The following is a 17,352-nucleotide window of genomic DNA, read 5'->3' on the forward strand; positions in this document are numbered from 1 at the left end:
CGTGCAGCCTTGTTCCTAAATTCTGTCTTCTGTCTCTTGTCTGTTTCAACATTTCAGAGTACTTATTTCATGACTCTTTCAGATTACATTACTATTTCAAGTCCCCCCTGTTCATTCTACCTGTGGATTCTCTCTGGACAGTAGAATTCCTTGTGTATTTTATAAGTCTTTTTTGATGAAAGCTCATTTCGTACTATAGTTATTTCCCAAGGGTTTCATGTGGCTTGGGCTGGGAAAGCTTCTCTTTGAAGTGGCTTCCAAGTTGCCTCCACCCTGACTGCAGGATTCATTGGCTGGGAAGCAGAGTTTTTAGGTTAATTTCTCAATGCAGCTGTCTGCTTTCAGGTCGTTTGGATGGTATGAGCTTAGGCTGTATACTGTTAGGAGTTCAGAGGTCAGGTTCTTAGGTGCATTGACCTTTAGTAGTTGTATTGATATGTGGTTCGACTTGGAGCTACCATTTTATCATTTGATTTCTGTTCGTTGTCTTTGTCTTTTGTTTGTTCCTCCTTTCTTGCTTTCTTTTTAGAATTCCAGTTTCAGCTGGGCACGGTGGCTCACGCCTATAGTCTCAACACTTTTGGAGGCTGAGCTGGGCAGATCACCTGAGGTCAGGAGTTCGAGATCAGCCTGGCCAATATAGTGAAGCCCAGTATCTACTAAAAATACCAAAAATTAGCCAGGCATAGTGGCGGGCACCAGTAATCCTAGCTACTCGGGAGGCTGAGACAGGAGAATCGCTTGAACCCCAGTGGCGGAGGTTGCAGTGAGCCAAGATCATGCCATTGCACTCCAGCCTGGGCGACAGAGCAAGACTCCATCTCAAAAAAAAAAAAAAAAAAAAAAGAGGCCAGGCATGGTGACTCACGCCTGTAATCCCAGCACTTTGGGAGGCCGAGGCGGGTGGATCACGAGGTCAGGAGATCGAGACCATCCTGGCTAACAGGGTAAAACCCTGTCTCTACTAAAAATATAAAAACTTAGCCAGGCATGGTGGCGGGCACCTGTAGTCCCAGCTACTCGGGAGGCTGAGGCAGGAGAATGGCATGAACCCAGGAGGCAGAGCTGGCAGTGAGCCAAGATCACGCCACTGCACTCCAGCCTGGGCAACAGAATGAGGACTCCATCTCAAAAAAAAAAAAAAAAAAAAAAAAAAAAAAAAAACAGTTTCATTTATCTATTTTCTTTTTTACTTTGCCTCTGCATTCTTTTTTTAGTGGTTACTCTACAGATTGCAGTATCAATGCTTACCATAGAGTTAATCTTGTCTGGCTCATACTTGTGATCCTTGTAATCCTAGCACTTTGGGAGGTCGAGGCAGGATTGCTTAAGCCCCAGAGTTTGAGACCAGCCTGAGCAACATAGCAAGACCCCCATCTGAACAAAAAAAAAAATTAAAAAACTAGCTGGGCAGGGTGGTGAGCACCCTATTCCTAGCTACTTGGGAGGCTGAGGCAGGTGAGGCAGGAGGATTGCTTGAGCCCAGGAGTTGGAGGCTGCAATGAGCTGTGATCCTACCACTGCACTCCAGCCTGGGCAACAGAGCAAGACCCTGTCTCAAGGAAAAAAAAAAAAAAAAAAAAATAGTTGTACCATTTCCTGTTAAATGTAAAAACTTTGCAACCACATAGAAGCATTTCTTTCCTCCTCCCTCTCCCTCATCCTTTAAGGCAGGGTTTCTCAACCTCGGCACTACTGCCATTTTGTGTGTGGGGGCTATTCAAGCACTGCAGGATGTTGGGTAGCCCACCCACCAGACGCCAGTGACATAGCTCCTCCTCAGGTGACAGAAAATGTCTCCAGATATTACCAGATGTCCCCTGGGGGCAGAAGCACCACAGGTGTGAGAACTCTCACTCTGAGGTATAGGTGTCCTGGGTGTTTCATCTCCCCTTGTTTTATTTTTTATTCATTTATTTATTTGAGACAGAGTTTTGCTCTATTTTACTTTTTTTAAGACAGAGTCTCGCTCTGTCGCCCAGACTGGAGTGCAGTGGTGCGATCTCAGCTCACCGCAACCTCCGCCTCCCAGGTTCAAGCTATTCTCCCGCCCCAGCCTCCTGAGTAGCTGGGATTACAGGCACCTGCCACCATGCCCGGCTAATTTTTTGTATTTTTTTTTTTTTTTTTTTTTTTTTTTTTGTAAAGAAGGGGTTTCACCGAGGCCGGGCGCGGTGGCTCATGCTTGTAATCCCAGCACTTTGGGAGGCCGAGGCGGGAGGATCACGAGGTCAGGAGATCGAGATCGAGACCACGGTGAAACCCCATCTCTACTAAAAATACAAAAAATTAGCCGGGCGTGGTGGCGGGTGCCTGTAGTCCCAGCTACTCAGAGAGGCTGAGGCAGGAGAATGGCGTGAACCCGGGAGGCGGAGCTTGCAGTGAGCCGAGATAGCGCCACTGCACTCCAGCCTGGGCGACAGAGCGAGACTCCGTCTCAAAAAAAAAAAAAAAAAAAAGAAGGGGTTTCACCATGGTCACCAGGCTGGTCTTGATCTCCTGAACTCGTGATCCACCCACCTTGGCCTCCCAAAGTGCTGGGATTACACGCATGAGCCACCGCGCCTGGCCCTAATTTTTGTATTTTTAGTAGAGATGGGGTTTCAACTTTTTGGCCTGGCTGGTCTCGAACTCCTAACCTCAGGTGACCCACCCACCTCGGCCTTACAGGCATGAGCCGCAGTGCCCAGCCAATGCTGAATGTTTTATATCCCATAGTACATTTCATTCTCACAAGATCCCCCGGGTACTGTTCCTTCTCCCAGAGCAAGAAGCACAGTGGCTGAGGCCCAGAGAAACAGAGGTGCTTCGTGCAAGGTCAAAACAGGATTCCTACCCAGACAGCCTGGGCTCCAGCACTGCCTGCTAGCCACATCCAACACTGCCTCCAGGAATCAGGTCTAGGTCTTGAAGGCAGCTCTGGGGCCAGAGACTGAGCCATCTCTTTGTTTTCCAGGTGTACAAAAGAGCCAAGGCGCTGGACCAGTCCGACAACGATATGTCCGCCGTGTACCGAGCCTACATACACTAAGCTGTCGACACCCCGCCCCCACCCCTCCAATATCCCCTCTGACCCCCTCTTCTTCACTTGGGGTCGGGGGCCTGGGACTTCATTCTGGACCAGCCCGCCTATCTCCATTTCCTTTTATACAGACTTTGAGACTTGCCATGAGCACAGCACACAGCAGCACCCTTCCCCTGAGGTCAGTGGGGAGGGGACGAGTGTCAGCAGGATTGGCGTGTGGGAAAGCTCTTGAGCTGGGCACTGGCCCCTGGACGAGGTGGCTATGTGTTCACACACACACACACACACACACATACACACACACACACACACACACACACACACACACACACACGCTCGCCCCAGGATAGAAGCTGCCCAGAAACTGCTGCCTGGCTTTTTTTCCTCCGAGCTTGTCTTATCTCAAACCCCTTCCAGTCAAGGAATTAGAATCAGCAACGAGAGTTGGAAGCCTTCCCACAGCTTCCCCCAGAGCGAAGAGGCTGTCGTCATGTCCACATCCCCCACTGGATTTCCTACAAGGAGTGGCCTTGGGCCAAGATGAGCCAGTACAGACTCCAGACAGAGGGTCCCTTGGGGCTCTCCAACCTCAGGTGATGAGCTGAGAAAGATGTTCACGTCTAAGCGTCCAGTGTGCACCCAGCGCTCCATAGACGCCTTTGTGAACTGAAAAGAGACTGGCAGAGTCCCGAGAAGATGGGGCGCTGGCTTTCCAGGGAGTGCAGCAAGCAGCCGGCCTGCAGGTGAGCATGGAGGCCCGGCCCTCACCGCCTCGAAGCCACGCCCCAGACGCCACTGCCACAGCAGGCGCTCGCTCCTCCCTAGGCTGTTTTAGTATTTGGATTTGCATTCCAGCCCTCGGGAGGGGGTCCTCAGGGCCACTAGTGATGAGCCAAGAGGAGTGGGGGTTGGGGGCGCTCCTTCCTGTTTCCGTTAGGCCACAGACTCTTCACCTGGCTCTGAAGAGCCGCTCTGACCTCGGTCCCCTCCCGGTGGTCCTACCTTCTCCAGCCTGCCCTGCCAAGTCCCCTGCATGCCCACCGCTCTCCATCCTCTCTCCTCTCCGTCTTCCTCCCGTGGAGACAGTATTTCTTTCTGTCTGTCCCTTCTTTGGCCCAGACCCAGCCTGACCAACGATGAGCATTTCTTAGGCTCAGCTCTTGATACGGAAACGAGTGTCTTCACTCCAGCCAGCATCATGGTCTTCGGTGCTTCCCGGGCCCGGGGTCTGTCGGGAGGGAAGAGAACTGGGCCTGACCTACCTGAACTGACTGGCCCTCCGAGGTGGGTCTGGGACATCCTAGAGGCCCTACATTTCTCCTTGGATAGGGGACCAGGGGGGGCTTGGGATGTTGCAAAAAAAAAAAAAAAAAGTCACCCAAGGGATGTCAGTTTTTTTAAAATCCCTCTGCGTGGGTTAGATTTTCCAAAATCATAATTTGCAGAAGGAAGGCCAGCATTTATGATGCAATATGTAATTATGTATAAGATGGCCACACTAGGGCGGGGTCCTTCCCCACTCACAGCTTTGGCCCCTTTCACAGATTAGAAACCGGGTTAGAGGACTGCAGAAGACGAGTGGGGAGAAGGCAGGGAAGATGCCTGTCGGGTTTTTAGCACAGTTCATTTCACTGGGATTTTGAAGCATTTCTGTCTGAACACAAAGCCTGTTCTAGTCCTGGCGGGACACACTGGGGGTGGGGGTGGGGGAAGATGCGGTAATGAAACCGGTTAGTCAATGTTGTCTTAATATTGTTGACAATTCTGTAAAGTTCCTTTTTATGAATATTTCTGTTTAAGCTATTTCACCTTTCTTTTGAAATCCTTCCCTTTTAAGGAGAAAATGTGACACTTGTGAAAAAGCTTGTAAGAAAGCCCCTCCCTTTTTTCTTTAAACCTTTAAATGACAAATCTAGGTAATTAAGGTTGTGAATTTTTATTTTTGCTTTGTTTTTAATGAACATTTGTCTTTCAGAATAGGATTGTGTGATAATGTTTAAATGGCAAAAACAAAACATGATTTTGTGCAATTAACAAAGCTACTGCAAGAAAAATAAAACATTTCTTGGTAACAGCTGTGCCGCAGGAGTCCTGCTTCCCTCGCCCTCGGCGAGATGGGTGGGAGGAGAGGGCAGCGGCGGGGCCGGGGTGGGTTTTCGGGACCTCAGCGTCCGTGGGCAGACGGACCTGCGAGTCGCGGCGAGGTTAGCTGCAGGGTTGGAACCGCGAGCAACGGAGCCAAGGGGGCCAATAGGGAGGAGGAGCGGGGACAGACTGTCCTGGCGGCCAATGAGTGAGCGCGAGTGGAGCAGAGCACCCTATCATATCTTGGGGGCGACACGGGAGCTCCGCCCCCGAGCGGGCGCCCCAGGCTGGTGCCGGCCGCGTCCCTGGCCAGCCGGAACAAGCCTGACTCGCGCAGACGCCGGCCGCGTCCCTGGCCAGCCGGAGCGAGCCTTACTCCCTCAGCCGCCAGTCTCGTTCCAGGGCACCCGCAGGTTTCGGGAGCCGAGGCGGGCCGACAAGCGCCGGCCAGTCGCGAGCACGGAGTTGGCCTGGGGGCGGGGTGGTGCCCGCTCAGTCAATCAGGGGTGGGGGCGGAGCCAGACGCCGGCGGCGGACGCGAGGACTGGAGGACGGAGGACAGGAAGATTGGTGGACTGGAGCAGCGGCCGGTGGGGAGGGCGCTCGGCGGCGGCCTGCGGCGATGGCCACCGTGATGGCAGCAACGGCGGCGGAGCGGGTGGTGCTGGTGAGGCGCGCGGGCCAGCGGGCGGGCCGGCGGGGCCGCGGGGCCGGGCGTGACCGCCGGGTCTGTTCCGCAGGAGGAGGAGTTCCGCTGGCTGCTGCACGACGAGGTGCACGCTGTGCTGAAACAGCTGCAGGACATCCTCAAGGTAACGACCCGCGCCCTGCCCCGCCGGGCGTGGCGACCCTCCCTCCTCATTTCCCTGGCTCCACCTGGGGCCCCGCGGCTGCGTCTTGAGCGCCTACAGCGTTCGGCCGCCGCTGCTTTCAGGCAGGGCCCCGCCTCCGCGAACTCGAGCCGACCTCATTATATAAGTACCTGTGTGCCGGCAGGGGCGAGTCCCGACGAGGGTGCTAGCAAGGGCTTGAGTCCCGCCCGGCTTCGGGTCGGGGAAGGCCGCCTTGGGAGCAGCGGCATCCAATCTGGAAGCCTAAGAATTCTGCTTCTGCCCGGCAGTGTGACCTCAGCCAAGTCACTGAACCTCCCTGGGCCTCCCTTTTCTCATTGGCAAAAGGGAGATAACAGTACCCGCTTCGCGAGGCTGGGGTGTAGATAAATGAGCCAGGCAGTTCACAGAAGTAAGCGGCGCAGTGCTTGCTGTGGCCCAGGACCGCGGGTTACCATGACTAGTGCCTTGTTCCCTGACTCTGCCCCTTGCCCCTTTCCCCCTCAACCAAGCTGGGAGGCTGCCCCTGTCTGTTCTGTATTCCCCGAGGCGGGCACACAGGAGGTGTTCAGGGACTGTGGGATAAGCAGAGATCGGTCTCGCGGTTAGGTGCCTTGGGGGCTTGGGCAGGGTCTTCCCACCGCAGCTGAACCCAGGTGAGGCCAGGCCACGTTGTTCCTTCCCCCCGCTGACTTGGAGGGAGGGGGGCCTCTGGAAGGAGCACTGGGTTGGGCCTGAGTGGGCACTACCAGCTCCCCTCCTTCCCTCTGTCCCACAGGAAGCCTCTCTGCGCTTCACTCTGCCGGGCTCCGGCACTGAGGGGCCCGTCAAGCAAGAGAACTTCATCCTAGGCAGCTGTGGGTGAGCCTGGGCTGGGCGGAAACCGGGGAAATGGGTACCTTGGGGGTAGGAGGCATGGCCATAGCCCTGTCCTGCAGACCAGCTGGGTGTGCGATGGGACAGGAGGGGCAGCCCGCCGGGAGGGAGGGCTGGGTGGTGGGGGGGTGACCACAGGCACCGCTCTGACGCCACATATTACAGCACAGACCAGGTGAAGGGTGTGCTGACTCTGCAGGGGGATGCCCTCAGCCAGGCGGTGAGTCCCCCGGCCCTGTCCCCTCCCATCCTGCCAGTGGGGAAGAGCATGGAGGCTCCCACTTTCTCTCTGTACAAGCCCTTCGACTCTGGGCGGGACCCTTGATCTCTCTAGCCTCAGTTTTCTCCTTTGGAAAATGGCAGCAACCCCCACACCTCCTCCCGGGATCGGTGTGCAGATTCAGTAAGAGGTGCAGGAGAGGGGTTCTTTGCACACGGCCTGGCTTGGCGTCTGGACCAGTGAAACATGGGCATTGACAGATTAGGCTGGCCACACATCACAGTTGAATCAGCCAATGCCTGAGCTCCAGTCTGCACCCGACTCTGTGCCAGGCACCAAGGCATGGAGGGAGGCCCCCCTCCTGGGCTCCATCTGTTGGCCTTTGTAGATGCTAGATGCACCCCATTTGCACAGAGCCTCACAGAGGCTGCCTTCCCTCTTCCCCTTCCCCTTTCTTCACCTCTTTCCATTTCACTTCTTTGTGGCTCTTCTTGGGCCTGGTTTCCTGTTTCCTGACCTCCCTGTTCACCCCCCAAACGGTCAAGGCATTGGAAGACCCTCTGCCCTACACAGCGGCCAAGGCCTGAGCCACAACACACCCCGTTTCTGCCCTGAGTTTAAGGGCTCAGAGTGGCCGTGGCAGGAGGCGCCCCCCCTTGCCCGGCTCACCCCACTCTTGCCTGTCAGGACGTGAACCTGAAGATGCCCCGGAACAACCAGCTGCTGCACTTCGCCTTCCGGGAGGACAAGCAGTGGAAGCTGCAGCAGGTGACCCCGCCCCTCCTGGCTAGTGCTCAGCCACAAGGACAGGCGGCAGCAGGCCCGCCGCGGGGCCTCCCTGGAGAGGGACTAGCCCTGGGGATCTGTGGCCACAGCAAGCCAGGGAGGGTGTTTCCTAGCAGCAAAGCTGGGGGCAGGCCTTCCCTGAAGCCCTGGAGCCTGTGCCACGTGGGGAGGTAGAGAACCTGGCCTGAGAGCCCCGAGGGCCACGTCGGGGCTGTGGAGTCCCCACAGCAGCTGCACGAGATGGTTCAGGAGCTCTCTGAAAAGTCACTCGCTTGCCCAGAGCCTCCAGGGACTTGCTATGGCTCTGGGATGAGGCCCATGCTCTCTGGCAGCTCTTGTACCACTGGGCCCCGGCCTCTTCCCCTGCCCGCTCCACCCCGACTGTCTCCATCTCAGCGCCCTTGCCCCTGCCATGTCACCCTGTTTGCTTCCCTCCGCAACTCGCACAGACTCTTGTCTTGGGCATTACTGTCTGTCCATCCCTTAGAAAGGAGGAGGCAGTCAGCTCGGGCAGAGACCAGGCCTACCCCAGGTGATGCCAGGCGCCCATCACCTGGCGCGGACCTGGCCCTGTGAGGCACAGGGATGACAGTGTGGAGAGTGGAATGACCTGGGGCAGGCAGGCAGGCAGCACCCACCCTCCCCTCCTGGCCGCATGGAAGCTGGCGTGACTCCTCTGGATGACCCCTGCTTCCAGATCCAGGATGCCAGAAACCATGTGAGCCAAGCCATTTACCTGCTTACCAGCCGGGACCAGACCTACCAATTCAAGACGGGCGCTGAGGTCCTCAAGGTGAGCTGCCCCGAGGCCTGACTCCTGGGCCTAGTCCCACATCCTTGATCTGGAATCACACCTGGATTCCAATCCCAAGGCCTCCACTTTGAGCTGTGCAACCTCTAAGCACTTACCTGCCGACTCCGTGTCTCCATTTTCTACCTGTGGGGTCGGGGGCAAGCTGGAGTGACTGTTGACCATGATAATTCAGGTCACGGGGCCCCCAGTAAGCACTCGGCACACACTGCTGCCGGCAGCAGCCGTGAAAGCCTTCACATTAACCGCGTGGCACGGGTGAAGAGCTGACCTGGGTACCTGACCTCATGCTTGAGTTATGCTCCTGACTCGCTGTGTGTCCTCCAGTGGTTCACTTGCTCTCTCTGGATCTCTGTTTCCTCACAGTTAGAACCAGACAGACTAAGATCCCTTCGAGAACTGTAACCACCCTAGGGTGCTGCAGCCCCTGTACCCCCAGTCAGCTCTTACGTGTTTCCTGGGAGCCACATCACCCTGGTACTCATGGCCACAGCTGAATGGCATGAAAGCTGGGGCTCTGAGGAGTCTGCCAGGGCTCTGCTCCACGGCAAAGGGAAGGAATGGGCTCCAGGTGGTCCCACCATCCACCAGCCGTGACCCTGGCTTACCCCCCTGAAAACCTCAACCCAGCCATCCACCGCCTCCTCCGGGAAGCCCGCTCTGGCTCTTTGCAGCCAACCTTTGTTGACTGTGCCCCTGGGACTGACCTCCCAGGACCTTCCACTCCCCGTTGATCCAGCACCCGGGATCCCTGTGCAGTGAATCAGCTCCATCCTGATTGACGTTAGTGCTGACGTCCTGCCCTCCCCCACACCCAGCTGGAGCCCAACTACCTGTCTTTAACAGGCCCCTGCTGCTGAGTTTCGGGCCCTGGGAACCGTAGCCCCTGGGCGGGAGTGGGAGCTACCGTATCTGTTGTTCCTTGATGCATGGGGACACGGGAGGAAGCAGAGCCAACCCCGTCTCTCCCTGCAGCTGATGGACGCAGTGATGCTGCAGCTGACCAGAGCCCGAAACCGGCTCACCACCCCCGCCACCCTCACCCTCCCCGAGATCGCTGCCAGCGGCCTCACGGTGAGTGCCACTGCCAGCCCCTGCTCCAGGAGAGGGGCCCCCACAGCGGGGCCCAGCTTGCCCTCAGGATAGACGCCGAGGGGTGCCACCCCCAGATTATAGTTGGAATATTCTGTCTAGGCAGGTTTCTGGGATGGGTTCCTTGGCTTCTGTCCTATGCCGCCAAAATACGTTAACCCTGTTTTGGGTTAGTGGTTCCCAAACCTGAGAGCACGGGAAGATACTTGGGGCACCTGGGAAAAGTCTGGAAGCCCCCGTTGATGAGAAGAGCATCTCTGGGGTGGGGCTGGGGTCCCCTGCAGACTCCATGAGTGACTGCAGAGCCCCGCTCCATCCAGCCTGGGTTGGGGGCTTGCAAGGGCCTCATCCCACCTGCCTCCCGCAGCGGATGTTCGCGCCCGCCCTGCCCTCTGACCTGCTGGTCAACGTCTACATCAACCTCAACAAGCTCTGCCTGACAGTGTACCAGCTGCATGCCCTGCAGCCCAACTCCACCAAGGTGAGGAGGGACCCCTGCCCGGCCCACTGCCCCCATGCACACACTCTGCAAGGCCTGACGGGTCTGGTGCTGTTCTCCCTAGAACTTCCGCCCAGCCGGAGGCGCGGTGCTGCATAGCCCTGGGGCCATGTTGTAAGTAGGCAGGGGAGGGGGGTTCAGGCACGCCCACCCCATCCCTCCGCACCTGGAGGGCCGGGCCCCTCCTCAGGGACCCTCTCACCGCCCACAGCGAGTGGGGCTCTCAGCGCCTGGAGGTGAGCCACGTGCACAAAGTGGAGTGCGTGATCCCCTGGCTCAACGACGCCCTGGTCTACTTCACTGTCTCCCTGCAGCTCTGCCAGCAGCTCAAGGACAAGGTGGGGCCCGGGCCGAGCACCTTCATTAGGGGAAGGGCTTCTAAGCATTCTTGCCACACCCTCAGAGCGCCCCAACCTTGGGGTCTGGTGTACCCCACAGCACTGCTAGGCAGCAATGCCCTGTCCTGACATATTGTCCATGGGCGACCTTGACATCTCCCCTGGGCCACCCCATCCCCCTCCAGCCACTCACCACACCCTCTCCCCTTGCAGATCTCCGTGTTCTCCAGCTACTGGAGCTACAGACCGTTCTGATCACAGCACCCAGGAGCTTGTCTCCAGGAAGGCGGCCCCTGTCCCCTACTCATACCCACCACAGAGCACCAGCCAGTGCCAACGCCAGGCTGCTATTTATCTCCCTATCCCACCCCCTCTCCCACCCAACACATTTGCACTGCCGGGAACGGACACTGGAAGCGCCAGGAGGAAGGGAGGCTGGTCTGGTGGGGTAGTGGGGAGGTCAGGGGGGCGGGGCCGAGGGTGTCCCACATTCCCAACACCGCCCTTCTGGTCACCATGGGAATCTTTGGACTCAGGACAGGGCCAGGCCCAGGGCTCTCCTTCCTCTCCCTTTCACTGTCCCCTCCCCCTGGAGGGCCTGGGATGGGGGGATGGCACTGAGCTTTGAGTCCCAGGGGATGGTCAGGAACGCTGCAGACAGAGCCACCTTAGGAGTCACTGTAGTGCTGGTGACTGTTCCATAGCCCCAATCCAGGGCTGTCTAAGAAATAAAGATCATGAGACTCCGCCTGGAGCCCCTGTCTGTCTGTCTGAGTGGGGACCCAGGCAGGGGTTCCCTGGTAGTCAGTGGCCATGAGCTTCAGGAGCCAGCCGTCTCCCCTATTCCTGGAGCCTGGCTTCCCCACTCCCTGCACCATGCCAGGGCTGGGCACAGAACCTACCGTCGAGAGGGGACCCTTGGGCTGCCAAGAAGCCCATGGGGTGGCGACAAGACCTCTACCTGGAACTTCAGGCCGCTGAGTCTGAGACCAGCTCCCCTCCCAGCTAGGTGACCCAGGATGACCTGGCACAGTCATGCTGACTCAAGGCTTGGAGAGGCCAGGTGGGCACCTGAGTGGGGCGGCGAGTCCCATGTCGCCCACCCAGACGGGGACTGGAAGACACTGCAGACTCAGGCTCTGGGCAGACAGAAGGCTTTGTTACTGCCACTGGGCAGGACACACAGGGTCAGGGTTCCAGGGCCAAGTTATCCACTCCCTTGGGTCTTTCCTGCACGAGAAGCACAGCGGGACCGAGCAGGTTCGCTCATTGTTCCCTAGGGGGATGAGCACCCTTCCCACCACTCCCCTCACCTCCCTCCTCCACCCCCAGTACAGTTCCGTGCAGGTCCCGGAGGCCAGCAGGGCTCACCTTCCAGGGGTTCACCTTCCTGGGGCTTTCCCTGCGGGGCCCGGGGGAGCTGCAGCAGCAGCAGTGGGCGACGACCAGCAGCAGCAGGAGCAGCACAGTGCCTGGGGACAGGACAGGTGTCCAGGTGTGGCCCCAACCTGGAGCCCAGGGCAGGGGGCTGGGGGGACCCGGAGGCCACAGCCACACTTACCCATGAAGGTGAGGAAGACGATGAAGGCAACAGTGTCCCATGTGGACTGGAAAAACTGGTGGCTCTTCAGTCTCCCCAGGACTTCCTGAACCGTGGCCTCCAGCTCCTCTGTGGACACAGCCATCTTGGCGTGCACTGTGCCGCCTGCCCTGACCCCCCAGAGGCTGCATCAGAACCCTGGGCTCGGCTCAGCAGGGACCTCATCCAGGCTTCCCACAGCCCAGCCTCTGCCCGCTCCTGGGCCAGCGCCAGCTTCCCCGCCCCCTCCCACTCCACTTCTCCCTTGGCCCCAGGCCCAGCCTCTCTCCTTGCCCAGCCCTGTGGTCCCTACCCTGACAACCTTCTCCCCAACCACTGTCATCTCCCCTCTCTCCCCCTGGCAGCCCAGCCCCCAGGCCCCCATGCCCCCACCTACCTCCTAGAAGCCTCCGATTCCCCCAACCAGGCAGGTCCTGGGGAGCACAGGCTGCTTCCTGCTTCCGGCTCCACACTACCTGAGGCCTTGGCAACCAGCCCCGCCCTCCCCAGGGCCAGCAGAGGCCGCCAAGCCCAGGGGAGAGGGCCCAGGCCCAGCAGGTGTGCTCCCTGGCTCCCCACTGCTGGAGGCCCAGGGAGGAAGACACTGGCCTGTGGCCTCTTCACTCCTGGGACTTCTTAACTTTCCCCAGTATCCCAGATATGCAGCTGGGAACACCTGTGTGCTTGGCCACTGCTGACTTCATGAATGAGACGGGAGGGAGGGGGAAGGGGGAGAAAACCTGCCTGCATCCCACAACCCTTGAGCAGCTAGGACAGTTGTGCCTGCATCATACAGTTGTCCTTGGAATCCTCAAGGATTGGTTCCAGGACCTCCGTGGGTACCAAAATCAACAGATGCTAAAGTCTCCGATATAAAATGAGGCAGTATTTGCATATAACGTATGCATATAGTCTATACTTTAAATCATCTCTGGATTACTTGTAATAAATACAATGGCCTGGCATGGTGGCTCACACCTGTAATCCCACCACTTTGGAAGGCCAAGGTGGACAGATCACTTAAGGTCAGGAGCTTGAGACCGTCCTGGCCAACGTGGCGAAACCCCATCTCTACTAAAAGTACAAAAATTGAGCCGGGCACGGTGGCTCACGCCTGTAATCCCAGCACTTTGGGAGGCAGAGGCAGGTCACCTGAGGCCAGGAGTTTGAGACCAGCCTGACCAACATGGATAAACCATGTCTGTACTAAAAATACAAAATTAGCTGGGCGTGGTGGCACATTCCTGTAATCCCAGCTACTAGGGAGGCTGAGGCAGGAGAATCGCTTGAACCCGGGAGGCAGAGTTTGCAGTGAGCCGAGATCATGCCATTGCACACCAGCCTGGGCAACAAGAGCGAAACTCCGTCTCAAAAAAAAAGAGATAAATAAAAATACAAAAATTGGTCGGGTACGGTGGCACACTCCTGTAATCCCAGCTATTCGGGAGGCCGAGGCAGAAGAATCGCTTGAACCCAGGTGGCAGAGGCTGCAGTGAGCCAAGATGGCACCACTGCACTCTAGCCTGGGTGACAGAGCAAGACTCCATCTCAAAAAAAAATTATATATATATATTTATTTAATATAATGTATGCTAGGTAAATAATTGTTACATTATATAGGGAATAGTAAGCAAAAAACTCTGTACATGTCCAATACAGATGTGATTTTTTTTCCAAATATTTTCTGTCTGTGGTTGGCTGAATCCACAGATGTGGAACCTGTGGATACGGAAGGCCAGCTGTACTAGGGGTCTTCACCGTCCTTATTTTCTCTATTTTGTACTTGAAAATATCAGCTAATGTGAGGCTCTGCATCTAGCACTGTGCTGTGTCACCTGGTTTATTCCTCATAGCAATCCTAAAGTGGGTATTAGTGCTTTTTCCATTTTACAGATGAGGAAACAGAGGCCTGGAGAAGTGAAGCCATTAGCCCGTCACACACCTAATGTATCCATTTCCCAATGCTGCCGTAACATTACCACAAACTTAGTGGCTTCAAACAACACAAATTTATTGCCCTACGGTTCTGAAGGTCAGAGTCTAAAATGGGTCGGCCAGGCTGTGTTCATCTTGAAGGTTCTAGGGCAGAGTCCATCTTTTGCCTTGTCCAGCTTCTAGAGGCTGGTGGCATTCCTGGGCCTGTGGTCTCCCATCCCTCCACCCTCTGCTTCCAGGCTCACATCCTCCTCTGACTCTAATCCTCCCTTTTTTTTTTTTTTTTTTTTTGAGACATAGTTTCGCTCTTTTTGCCCAGGCTGGAGTGCAGTAGTACCATCTCGGCTCACTGCAACCTCCACTTCCGGGATTCGAGCAATTCTCCTGCCTCAGCCTCCTGAGTAGCTGGGATTACAGGCATCTGCCACAACACTCAGTTAACTTTCATATTTTAGTAGAGACTGGGTTTCACCATGTTGGCCAGGCTGGTCTCAAACTCCTGACCTCAGGTGATTCACCCGCCTCGACCTCCCAAAGTGCTAGGATTACAGGTGTGAGCCGCCATGCCTGGCCTTTTTTTTTTTTTTTTTTTTTTGAGACAGAGTCTTGCTGTCACCCAGGCTAGCAGGCTGGAGTGCAATGGCACGATGTCGGCTCACTGGAACCTCTGCTTCCCAGGTTCAAGAGATTCTCCTGCCTCAGCCTCCCGAATCACTGGGCTTACAAGCATGCACCACCACACCTGGCTAATTTTTGTGTTTTTGGTAGAGACGAGGTTTCACCATGTTGGTCAGGCTGGTCTTGAACTCCTGAGCTCTGGCAATCCGTCCCCCTCGGCCCTCCAAAGTGCTGGGATTACAGGCATGAGCCACACAACCTAGCCGGTTGCTCATATAGTGAATGTACTAAATGCCACTGAATTTTTTTTTTTTTTTTTTTTGAGACGGAGTTTCACTCTTATTGCCCAGGCTGGAGTACAATGGCACAATCTTGGCTCACTGCAACCTCCGCCTTCCTGTTTCAAGCGATTCTCCTGCCTGAGCCTCCCGAGTAGCTGGGATTATAGGCACCCGCCAACATGCCCAGCTAATTTTTGTATTTTTAATAGAGACGGGATCTCGCCATGTTTCGCAGTCTGGTCTCAAACTCCTGACCTCAAGTGATGCGCCCACCTCGGCCTTCCAAAGCGCTGGGATTACAGGTGTGAGCCACTGCACCTGACATACTTCTATTTATTTTCTTTTTTTTTTTTTTTTGAGATGGAGTCTCACTCTGTCACCCAGGCTGGAGTGCAGTGGCGCCATCTTGGCTCACAGCCACGCTCATCTGTTTACCTATTGTCTGTGGCTACTTTCTCACCGCAATGAAAAGTTGCATAGTAGTTGCAACAGAGAACTTAGGACCGGCAAAGCCTAAAATAGGGACCATCTGGCCCTTTACAGAAAACACTTGCCAGGCTGAGTGTGGTGGCAATTTGGGAGGCTGAGGCAGCTGGACCCCTTGAGCCCAGGAGTTCAGGACAACCCTGGGCAACATAGGGAGACCTCATCTCTACAAAAAGTAAACAGTTTAGCCCAGCATGGCCTACACACCTGAAGTCCCAGCTACTAGGGAGGCTGGGGCAGGAGGATCACTTGAACCCAGGAAGTCGAGGCTGCAGTGAACTGTCATTGTGCCTCTGCACTCCAGCCTGGGTGACAAAGTGAGACCCTGTCCCAAAAAAGAAAAAAAAAAGAAAGAAAAGGAGAAAAAAAAGAAAAAAGAAAGAGAAAACATTTGCCAATACCAAGGACACAGGAATGCCTAAGCCTTGTGAAGTCAGGTACCAGGAAACAGGTAAGAAATAATTAACTGTGTGAGATGGACTTGGTATAAGAAACAGCTTATCAGGCTGGGCATGGTGGTTCACGTCTATAATCCCAGCATTTAGGGAGGCTGAGGTGACAGGATCACTTGAACCCAGGAGTTTGAGACCAGCCTGGGCAGCACAGTGAGACCTTGTCTCAAAAAAATTTTAAAAATGGCTGGGCGCAGGGGCTAACGCCTGTAATCCCAGCACTTTGGGAGGCCGAGGAGGGCAGATCACGAGATCAGGAGATCGAGACCATCCTGGCTAACACAGTGAAACCCTGTCTCTACTAAAAATACAAAAAAATTAGCCGAGCGTGGTGGCGGGCACCTGTACTCCCAGCTACTGGGGAGGCTGAGGCAGGAGAATGGCGTGAACCTGGGAGGCGGAGCTTGCAGAGAGCCGAGATCGTGCCACAGCACCCCAGCCTGGGTGACAGAGCGAGACTCCGTCTCAAAAAAAAAAAAAAAAGAAAAAGAAAATAAAAAAAGGAAAAAAGAAAAAAAAGGCCAGGCATGGTGGCTCATGCCTGTAATCCCAGCACTTTGGGAGGCCAAGGTTGGTGGATCACTTGAGGTCAGAAGCTCATGACCAGCCTGACCAACATGGTGAAACCCCTTCTCTACTAAAAATATAAAATTAGCGTGGTGGTGCATGCCTGTAATCCATCTACTTGGGAGGCTGAGGCAGGAGAATTGCTTGAACCCAGGAGGCGGAGGTTGCAGTGAGCCGAGATTGCGCCACTGCATTCCAGCAAGGGCAATAGAGCGAGGCTGTCTCAAAAACAAACAATAAAAAAAGAAACAGCTTATCAGAGAGACAATAAGGGAGGGGTGAGGACCACGGTCTGGAAAGCACATGGCCCATTTAAAGAGGGCGTCTCAAGTCAGGGTGATAATCTCTTAAGATACACTGGAAATCTAGATGTTTCTGCAAACAAGAAAAAGGCAGTACAGGGTGAGCACACAGACTCAGAGCCAGTAATTCCCAGCTCTGCCACCTCCTCACTTGACCCTCTCTTATCTATCAACTAGGGATAGTAACGGCACTTACTTCACAGGGCTTGATTATTAAACAAGTTAACATCTTTGGGCTCCTAGAACGATGATGCCATGTGCAGAGTCAGAACTGGGTAAATATTTGCTAGAGCAATCTCTTAATGTTTTTGACGCTGCAACTTAAAACACACAGCGCCAATCATGGACACGGATGTCCCGCTAGCTGGCTGTGGGGCCTGGGTTTGCCCACCCCAGCAGAGTGGTTGAGGGCGTGAGCTTAGAGGTGGAAGCCCAGCTGATGTGGGGGCCTCGGGCCCCTGGTTCTACGTGGGGATCATTGTATTATTAGGCTGGGGTCGTTATGAGGATTAGAAGGGTAAGAGCCCCTGCTCCTGCTGCAGAGAAGCCCCCAGGTGGGGGTCACAGCAA

General features: G+C 55.5%; 3 protein-coding genes across 22 annotated transcripts in view; 2 read left to right on the forward strand and 1 right to left on the reverse strand.

Annotated features, from left to right (window-relative positions):
* The window catches only part of GLYR1 (glyoxylate reductase 1 homolog), a 48,119-nt gene extending 43,020 nt beyond the window's left edge, over window positions 1-5,099 (forward strand). For 9 of the 16 annotated variants that reach the window (XM_055243015.2, XM_063618297.1, XM_055243019.2 and 6 more), the window contains one exon: window positions 2,957-5,099. In XM_055243015.2, coding sequence (XP_055098990.1) covers window positions 2,957-3,031 — 75 coding nt within the window. In that variant the 3' untranslated portion in view covers window positions 3,032-5,099. The remainder of the gene's footprint in view (window positions 1-2,956) is intronic. The other 7 variants (XR_010115813.1, XR_008650941.2, XR_008650942.2 and 4 more) reach the window with 1 other exon arrangement.
* Window positions 5,100-5,366: 267 nt separating this feature from the next.
* ROGDI (rogdi atypical leucine zipper) lies at window positions 5,367-11,316 on the forward strand. The gene is made up of 11 exons (XM_055243022.2): window positions 5,367-5,777; window positions 5,851-5,922; window positions 6,719-6,801; window positions 6,982-7,036; window positions 7,724-7,804; window positions 8,520-8,615; window positions 9,609-9,707; window positions 10,093-10,206; window positions 10,289-10,338; window positions 10,436-10,562; window positions 10,776-11,316. Exons 1-11 carry the CDS (start codon window positions 5,733-5,735, stop codon window positions 10,815-10,817), a joined length of 864 nt encoding a protein of 287 aa, XP_055098997.1. The 5' UTR covers window positions 5,367-5,732; the 3' UTR covers window positions 10,818-11,316.
* A 384-nt stretch (window positions 11,317-11,700) lies between these two features.
* Window positions 11,701-17,335, reverse strand: SMIM22 (small integral membrane protein 22). Of its 5 annotated transcripts, none has more exons than XM_063618337.1 (4): window positions 16,979-17,335; window positions 12,124-12,272; window positions 11,934-12,034; window positions 11,701-11,792 (listed from the first exon to the last, which is right to left on the reverse strand). In XM_063618337.1, the coding sequence occupies exons 2-4, from the start codon at window positions 12,245-12,247 to the stop codon at window positions 11,751-11,753; spliced, it is 267 nt and encodes an 88-aa protein (XP_063474407.1). In that variant the 5' UTR covers window positions 12,248-12,272; window positions 16,979-17,335; the 3' UTR covers window positions 11,701-11,750. The 5 variants fall into 5 exon arrangements, with proteins under 5 accessions (XP_063474407.1, XP_063474405.1, XP_063474406.1 ...); XM_063618335.1 differs by lacking the exon at window positions 16,979-17,335 and adding an exon at window positions 12,539-12,816 and having other exon boundaries at window positions 12,124-12,267; XM_063618336.1 differs by lacking the exon at window positions 16,979-17,335 and adding an exon at window positions 12,539-12,816.
* Between the last annotated feature and the right edge of the window lie 17 nt (window positions 17,336-17,352).

Source organism: Symphalangus syndactylus, chromosome 14, assembly GCF_028878055.3.
Source record: "Symphalangus syndactylus isolate Jambi chromosome 14, NHGRI_mSymSyn1-v2.1_pri, whole genome shotgun sequence".
In the NCBI taxonomy this organism is placed as follows: domain Eukaryota; kingdom Metazoa; phylum Chordata; class Mammalia; order Primates; family Hylobatidae; genus Symphalangus; species Symphalangus syndactylus.